The sequence below is a fragment of the Sinocyclocheilus grahami genome, unplaced genomic scaffold, assembly GCF_001515645.1.
Source record: "Sinocyclocheilus grahami isolate Dianchi unplaced genomic scaffold, SAMN03320097.WGS_v1.1 scaffold704.1, whole genome shotgun sequence".
Lineage (NCBI taxonomy): Eukaryota > Metazoa > Chordata > Actinopteri > Cypriniformes > Cyprinidae > Sinocyclocheilus > Sinocyclocheilus grahami.
The window spans coordinates 466,690-475,683 of NW_015505883.1; the positions used below are offsets into that span (position 1 = coordinate 466,690).

An 8,994-nucleotide genomic window follows, 5' to 3' on the forward strand; every position below is an offset into this window, starting at 1 on the left:
GTTTCTCTCTTTAAGGTGTGCAGAAGACAGCAGTTATGTTTGAATTCGATGTAAAGCGAGGTGTGTTAACTTTAACTGGATAGGACCTAGAAATACACAAAGACTGGGAAATAGTAATATAGTGGATGGTATTTTTTTAATTACCAGGATTTTTAAAAAAATGATTATTTTACACTTGTTTACAATTTTGTTGTTTTACAGTATTTCAGATGCTGTTCACAGCCACTTGCAACTGCAATAAAAAGTTATAACTTGGTTAGTTAAATCAGCACTTTAATATTGGAATGTATTATTAAAGACTCCCTCCACAATGATTATCTACCTCAAGACATCTAATAACATGATATGATTTTAATGGCTGGGTTGTTTTAACATGAATTATTAGCCATTTTTCTTTGCCACACTTAAGTGATATTGTAGAGTTGACATGATGGAGGTGAAATAAGTTTTCAAAATAGAAGACATTGTGTAAAAAAAAATCTTAATTTCTAAATAAAGAATAATAATAAATAAATAAATAATAAAGAGTAATATGTTTTTTATGATTCATGTACTCTATTGTTCAAAAGTGTGGGGTTAGTAAGATAATTTGTTTTAAATAAATAATTTTTATTCAGCAAGGATGCATTAAATTGATGAAAAGTAAACAGTAAAGACATTTGTAATGTTACAAAATAATTGTATTTTAAATAAATGCTGTTCTTTTGAATTTTGTATTAATCAAATCATCCTGAATCACAAAATCAGGATTAATCACAAAAATGTGTAATAAAAATAAAAGAAATACTACTTGAGCACCAAATCAGCATATAGATATAAAGTCGCAATAACAAGAAATATTCAAAATGTGAGATGTAAAGTGACAATTAAGAGAAATGAAAGTCACATTGTAAGATACTGTATAAATTCGCATTTGAGAGAAATAGTCACATTGTGAGACAAAAAGACGCAAATACAAGAAATAGTCAAAATTTGAGATATAAAGTCACAATTATGAGAAATGAAAGTCACACTGTAAGATACGGTATAAAGTCGCATTTGAGAAAAATCATTTTGAGATGAAAAGTCACAATTGTGGAAAATAAAGTCACACTGTGAGATATAAAGTTGCAATCGTGCGAAATAAAAAAACAATTGTGAAAAGTGAAAATGAGATATAGTCACAATTGCCAGAAATAAAGGTGCAATTATATATATTGTCACAATTACAAGAAATTAAATTTGCACAGAAATAGGCAATTACCATATTATTGTTAATATTATTTTTAATCTGAGGTGGAAACAGGTTCCCATACTTCTAACTTAAAACCTTGTGACAACTAGTCTGTCCATCCATCCATTGATTCATCCAAAACATCAGAAATAATCAGAAACAGTATCACTCTTTGTATCTCTGAAGCTCTTGTATCACTTAGAAACAAACTCTTTGATGATGTGTGTCCTGCAGGAGATATGTGATAACCCAGAGTTCATTGTCGGAGGCGCTAGCAGGACAGATATCTGCCAGGGAGACCTGGGTAAGATAACATATTAACACATTAACACACTATTGTTACAAATTGTTTAACTGATCTTTGGGAAGTGTTTTTAGGGTCACATTGCAACTTCATGGCAGTGAGCACCTCTCTGGCTCCCCATATGCAGACCTACAGTCCAGTGGGACCCCTCCATATTGTGCTTACTCTGTTGGAAGGGAATCCAACTAGCAGCGCTTTCTATTGTTGTGACCCCACATGCGCAATAAAAGAGACCAAAGACACAAAGCTTGCTAATACATAGAGTAGATTACCAACCTGGCATGTTTCCCTGGACAGTGTAAAAATGCAGAGTTCAGCAGTGTAGGCCCGTTTTACTGCAAATAGGTCTATGTGTACAGTATTAAATATTCCCCACTGATGTGAGATATTATTTTCTATTCATTTTAGGAGACTGCTGGTTGCTTGCAGCCATTGCATCCTTGACTCTGAACGACAAGCTGCTGTATCGTGTTGTACCTCATGAGCAGAGCTTCTCTGAAGGCTATGCTGGAATTTTCCATTTCCAGGTCGGTGTCATTGAGCAAAGTAGCTTTTGAATTTATATCTTCATTACATCTGATTTCTGTGTCTTCCTATGTCTGTTTTCCACCTCAGTTCTGGCATTATGGCGACTGGGTGGATGTCGTTGTTGATGACCGCATTCCCACCATCAACAACCAGCTGGTGTTCACCAAGTCTGCTGAAAGAAATGAATTCTGGAGTGCTCTGCTGGAGAAAGCTTATGCTAAGCAAGTATCTGTGCATGGCATTTACTTCATCTGTTTTGGAATTGGTCAGGCCTTAAAATTCAAAAGCTGTAGAACATCTTTTAAGATTTTATTGATATGAAATGTATAAATACGTGGGCCATTTTGAGGAAACCGCACAATTTGTTTGTAAATATCATATTGTCCATACCCACAATCTTACAAATGCAGTTACAGCTTGCAAAGTAAGTTGTTGTAGTATCATTCCCTTTCACCTTCACACATAATCTTTTGTGTGTTATAAACTTTCAATTATCAGAATGAAAGTCTGAATTGCGAGATATAAACTTGCAATTAAGACTTTCATTCTGAGAATTGCAAGTTTATTACACACAATTCTGACATAATTTCTTGCATTTCAAGAAATATCCTCTAAAATCTTATAATTCTGACTTTTTCTTAGAATTCTTAGATTATATTTATTTTAAGGGGTGCCTAATTTTGTGAATGAAAGGATCTCTCTGTACCACCAAATGCATATCAGTAAATGTTTTGGTATATTCCATTTCTTAATCATATTAATGCACGAAATCCCATATTACATTTATGAAATGGTGATGCATGATGACATGCAAATGGAATACAAACATTAAAAAGATATTTACAGAGTTCTGGCATGAAACTCTAGATGGCACAGTCCGATAGGTCTAACTCAATCTGACATAATGCCATCATTATCACAAGGCACAGCTGATTGGTTCTCTGTATCGGTAGCCAATGAGCTTGCTGCTCAACATTCAAATATATGAATAGTGCTTGCCGTAGGAGTTGCAGCTTGCTTCAGAAACCCTCCACCTTCCCCAGCTCCACCTGTATAGATCTGCTACGAGGTGATTCATGTATGTTATATTTGCAGCAGCAATATTTCTTACATGCTCACAGCAGCATGTTGTGGATGTATTGGCAGTAGCAAGTCTCGGTACTTGCTCTGCCGCAGCAGCAGCAGCGTAGCAGATCTATTCTGCCAAATACATTAACATTGTCATGTACATTACCATGCCAGTCCCTCCGAGAGTTGTCATGACAGAAATATATTTTAATTTAAAAGCCCTTTAGAATTACATACTTAATCGAGCTGTATAAAATAAATTGAGCGTTGTGAAAATGTTCTGTATCTTTTTCATGATATCAGTAATGGGGACACACATAAACACAGATAGAACAAATTCCTGAGAATGACCCTATTCTCAAATAGCAGATATTAATTTTTAGCACATAATACTTTTTTAAAGAAAGTATTATATCCAAAAGTAACTGTACAATAACAGAAGTACAGCAGGAATTAATTATCTTTAATCTGTACACACAGCACCTGAAAAAACGAAGTGTGTTATACTCTTCCAACACTTTCACACTTACTTTATTTTTGCCAGTAAGGTCTCTCAATGTAATTTGTGTATTCCTGTTAAGGCTTCATGGTTCCTATGAGGCTCTTAAAGGAGGAAACACTGCTGAGGGGATGGAGGACTTCACCGGTGGAGTGACTGAATTCTATGAGATGAAGGAGGCCCCTAAAGAGCTGTATAAGATCATGAAGAAAGCTCTGGAGAGAGGCTCCCTCATGGGCTGCTCCATTGATGTGAGTCAAGCAGAAGAAGGAAGCTTAAAATCCTCTATTTTGAAACACCATTTATATATATATTAATAAAAACGATGATAACTTTTGGTCCAAATCATAGTATTATACCATAAAGCAATACAATTTTTACCCACAGTCCCTGGTTCCAGCCCGCTTTGCAACTCGTACTACAACAGGACTTGTGACGGGTCATGCCTACTCTGTTACTGCTGTAGAGGAGGTAAACATTCTGTTATTTGGTACTTTTAAGATTATTTCTTCCAAAATAGTCCTGCTTCTAACTTCTAAGTGTCTGATGATATTTGTGATGTTTTGTGTCTGCAGTGTAAACAGTCCCAGCATAAGGAGTCTAAAGTTCGTTTGGTGCGTGTGCGTAACCCTTGGGGTCAGGTAGAATGGAATGGACCTTGGAGCGATAAGTGAGTATCTGCTTATTCCAGAATTTAAACCTGTTTAGCCTACTGCATCATATTTGATATGCATATTTCTAAGACCCCTTAATTATCAGCATGTTCAAAACTTTGCACACAATCTACTGCATGCATTCTGACATCTGATAGAAGAAAAAAGTTTTGCTAAAAAAAAGTTTATACCTTTTAAAGGCCTTTTAGTATAATTGTAAAAATGTCCACCATCAGGTCATGGTACATGTGTCTTTTTTTCTGTGAAATCTTCATAAAGATTTATAAAGCAAGTGTAAGAATACACGTAGGCTTCTGAGGAATGTTTATTTGTATTTCTCTCAATAATCATTGTACTGAATTGCATTGCATGTTTTGCCTCCCACAATAAAAACTACAGCGCTTTGGTTATAAAGACATATTATTGGGAGATATAGAGTGACAACTGATATTTATATGCATTTTATCTAAGTAGTCTGCTTTAATGCTTTAATGATTTACATTACAGACTACCAGAATTTCATTCTACTTTTTGGCTATACTGAATAATTTTTTTTTTTTACTTGAGTATGAGCTCCATATTTTCTTATATCATACTATAATGAGCCATAAAAGCCTAATGTATTAAATATGATACTCAACAAAGGACTTACAGTATATGCTATTTTATTTTTAGATTTTATCTTTTTTTTTCTAAAGGTTGAATAAACTTAAAAGTTTTAAAAAAGCATATGCCAGTCTTTACAGGGTTAAAAAGTAGATGTTAGTATTCAATTGTTACAATCATTTCTTTTCTTTTCTTTTTTTACTGCAGTTCAAAAGAGTGGGAAAACCTCTCTAAAGGAGAAAAAGAGAAACTTCAGCATCAGAATGCTGAAGATGGAGAATTCTGGTGAGTTAAAGCATTCAAGCAAACATTTCCTTATGATGAAGGTATTCACATAGAGAAAGTTTTAACTTTGGTCAACCTGTAGGATGTCATTTGAGGATTTTAAGAAAAATTACACCAAAATTGAGATTTGCAACATGACCCCCGATGCCCTGGAGGACGATAAGTTACACAAATGGACCGTGTCTGTTAATGAGGGACACTGGGTAAGAGGATGCTCTGCTGGAGGATGCAGGAATTATCCAGGTAGGTGTTATTTTAATGAATTGAAACTGGAATAAAAAAAAAGAATGAAATAAATAGCTAATCATTTATTTAATATTTTAATTATATAAATTTTACATTTAATTTATATAGCAACTTTCATGCACCTAAAGGTGCTCCACAGGTTAAAAATATGAAAGAAAACAAAAACAATAATGACTTTAATATTATATGCGTGGTCTCCTATAGAAACGTTCTGGACAAATCCACAATACCGCCTGCGTCTCTTGGAGGAAGATGATGACCCGGAGGATGATGAAGAGGCTTGCACTTTTGTTGTTGCTCTAATGCAGAAAAACAGGCGTAGAGAACGCAAGTTGGGTGCTAATCTCTTCACTATTGGATTTTCCATCTATGAGGTATCAATCACCATATTTAGCCTTCAAAAAGATAATATACATAATGCATTTTTATCTTGTCATTACCAGCGAGAAATTATGAAAATAGCAGCATTCATCACAAATAATGATAAATATCAGGTTGATAATGTATCCAACACTCTTTTAACTTTTTCCATTTGTCCATAGGTTCCAAAGGAGGTATGAAGACAATGAATGTTTGGACTCGAGGCTTGTGGATATCATGCTGTTCATACAATGCTATCTCTTTAGCATTCCAAGTTCCTTTGTGCTTTTATAGACATTTACCTGTGTTTTATAGATAGAATATAAATTACTTTGTCACTGATCAAATTCCTTTTTTGCTGTTGTGTTTTTTGTTTTTTTGTGTGTCTGTCTGTCAGATGCACGGAAACAAGCAGCACATGCAGAAGGAGTTCTTCATGTCTAGCACCTTTAAGGCTCGTTCCAGGGCCTACATTAACCTGCGTGAGGTGACCCAGCGTTTCCGTCTGAGCCCTGGAGAGTATGTCATCGTTCCCTCCACCTACGAGCCCCACCAGGAAGGCGAGTTCATCCTCCGCGTCTTCTCTGAAAAGAGAAATACCTCTGAGTGAGTGAGAGCAGAAGGGATGGTAGGGGTGTTTGTTTTTGTTTTTTTAATTGTACAATGTCTACATGTACATGAGTACATTTTTCCTCACACAGCAAAAAAAGATGCATTTTCTTAATCAGTATTTTTGTCTTGTTTTCAGAAAATATATCTAAACATCCTTAAACAGGATGATTATATGAGAAACAAAATAAAAAAGAAACTAAAAATAGGATTTTCTCTGAAAATGTAACGTTATCTTTCATATTTTGTATTCTTAAGTGAAATCGAAATTTTTTACTGGAAAATAAAACAATGCTGGTTAAGGGGCCGTTCACACAGAATGCGTTTTTGGATTCCACTGTGCCGCTTTTTCATTGGTTGCTTTTACGGTTGAGTTTGATCGTTTGCTCTCCCGTCTCGTGTCTTATGTAGCATCTCACACATGACACTTTTTAAAAATGTGGCACTCAGATAAATTCCAAAAACGAATTCTGTGTAAATGATGCCTAAAAACGTATTTTTGTAATATGAGGAAAAAATTTATTTTTGTCTTGTGGCATGAGTTCCTTCCCATGTTGTACTAAGTAATTTCCTTGTTATATTAAGGGATAATGTACATCCAGCCGGTTGTTATCTCAGAATAAACCCCGACGTGAAGCGGCTACTTGCCACATAAGTAAATAATTAGACACGAAATATTGATTTGAGTTGAAATACTTGAACAAAGCTTCCGTGAAGACAGCAGTAGCGAGCAAGCGGCAAATTCAAACTAGACGGACATTTAAGGGAAACGGTGCAGTCAAACCACTTATTACACAACATTTCACCACAAAAATAATTAAGGCAATAAAAGAATTAAGACAAAAATGTTTTAAAACCTAACCAGTTTGTTAGTTCTCTTATAATCCATTACAGAGTACAAAATAATCGTAGCAAAATGGCAGCAGCTGCGTTTGTATATAACGAGAGCGAGTCTGCGATACCAGGACGACATAATTAAATTGTACACCATTTTGAATCGAGTTTTAATATTTTATTAGCTAAACAAACGCAAAGCTTCCACCAAGAAAAATCAGTTCAAGCAAGAGTGCAGCGCCGACTGCTGTTACCCGGATGAGCCTGTGTTATTAGCTTTTACCGGTTGTTATCGAGGGATAACATACCTCGGAATGTCGCGACTGACCAATCAGAATCAAGTATTCCACAGAGCCGTGTAATACATTTAGTTAACGAATTTTGGAAACAAATTAGTACTGCAATATCTTTTTTCCCACATGTCATGTGTAACTCTGTAACACTGATCTGACATCCACATTTTTCTGGTGTTTGCCTTTTGTAGTTGTTTGTATGTATTTTGTTACATTAAATCATGTCTTAGCTGAAGAACGTCTGAAACACCTGGCTTAAAAAGCAGCTGTTACAGAAGTTGATACTCATGTCAGTGGGTTATAATGGCTGCAAAAAGGCACATTAAATGGGCGTTATTTTATGTACAAAGAAGCATGGTTACATTATCACATGAATACCAAGCTGACTTCATTGTTACCTGATTGACTGATTGAGTCAGAGGGGATGGAAACAATTGGGAAAAGGGGTGGAAAAACACAAGGACAAAATTTTTAATGACAATTTGACAATTTGATCTGGAAGAAATCGGCCCCAGTTCGAGGCTGTAATGGAATCTTTTTTAGGACAAGCGGCAGCACATTTTGGGACCCTCCGGTAAACATTTCCTTTCAGTTCTGACCCACTGTGAAGCACAATTTAACTTTGGCTACAAGGAAGACATGGACACACAAAGGACTGCCGATGTTCTCCAAGGAATACTGATGATGCTGATGGAAGACAAGGAGTCAGAGTATTTTAGCAAGGATCATGTCAAAAATGATTTCCAGTTTCCTGATGTGATTTAAATGTGTATTAACCACTGGCCCTGTGATAGTCATTGTAACCATAAATCAAACTTAGCAACTTTTAAAAAAAAAAATCATACAGAGAATTAATTTTTAATGATACATTTAAGTAATCATACTTTAAGGATTTCTCACATATGGTAAGTTTGAGTAATTCCTACTCAATTATCCTACTCATGGCTGATGTAAGCAGAATAACAATTGATCATTTGGCCATCAAAAGTGGCTCAAAAGACAGAAAAGACATACTGAAAAATAAGCTCAAATATGAAAGAAAACCTACATGATAAAACGGCTCCCCGAAAGCTCTTTGATGGCCTGTGCTGTTTACTGTGGTGACCAGTGTTTGTTGGTTTCTTCTCAGGGAGATAGAGAACAGGATTGAAGCTGATCATCCAGTGGTAAGTACTTGATCATCTAAAAGCATTTGAAATTTGAGTTCAACTAAGACATGCCTTTATTACGATTAGTACCAAACTACTAACCCTACGTTGGACGGATTCACGAAACATTCTTAACCTCCAACATGTCTTAAATCCCCAGAAGTAAGATGCTTAATGAATTTATTGGGTTGTTTCAAATATTAAGCATTAGAACTTAAAACTAGCTACAAATAATACACATTATTTTTACTAGAGATGTGCATGAATACTTCAAGTGATACCATTGATTGATAATGTAAACAGTGATCGGTCATGATTATTCATGAACTATATATAAATACAACCCAG

The 8,994-nt window shown here is 35.2% G+C and overlaps 1 protein-coding gene across 1 annotated transcript in view; it reads left to right on the forward strand.

Annotated features, from left to right (window-relative positions):
* The first annotated feature begins 2,203 nt into the window (after nt 1–2,203).
* The window catches only part of LOC107559898 (calpain-3-like), a 13,625-nt gene continuing 6,834 nt past the window's right edge, over nt 2,204–8,994 (forward strand). The window contains exons 1-9 of the mRNA XM_016243921.1: nt 2,204–2,266; nt 3,695–3,863; nt 4,000–4,083; nt 4,188–4,282; nt 5,079–5,156; nt 5,239–5,399; nt 5,607–5,776; nt 5,945–5,956; nt 6,160–6,368. Of these exons, the coding sequence (XP_016099407.1) occupies nt 3,744–3,863; nt 4,000–4,083; nt 4,188–4,282; nt 5,079–5,156; nt 5,239–5,399; nt 5,607–5,776; nt 5,945–5,956; nt 6,160–6,368 (929 nt within the window). The 5' untranslated portion in view covers nt 2,204–2,266; nt 3,695–3,743. The remainder of the gene's footprint in view (nt 2,267–3,694; nt 3,864–3,999; nt 4,084–4,187; nt 4,283–5,078; nt 5,157–5,238; nt 5,400–5,606; nt 5,777–5,944; nt 5,957–6,159; nt 6,369–8,994) is intronic.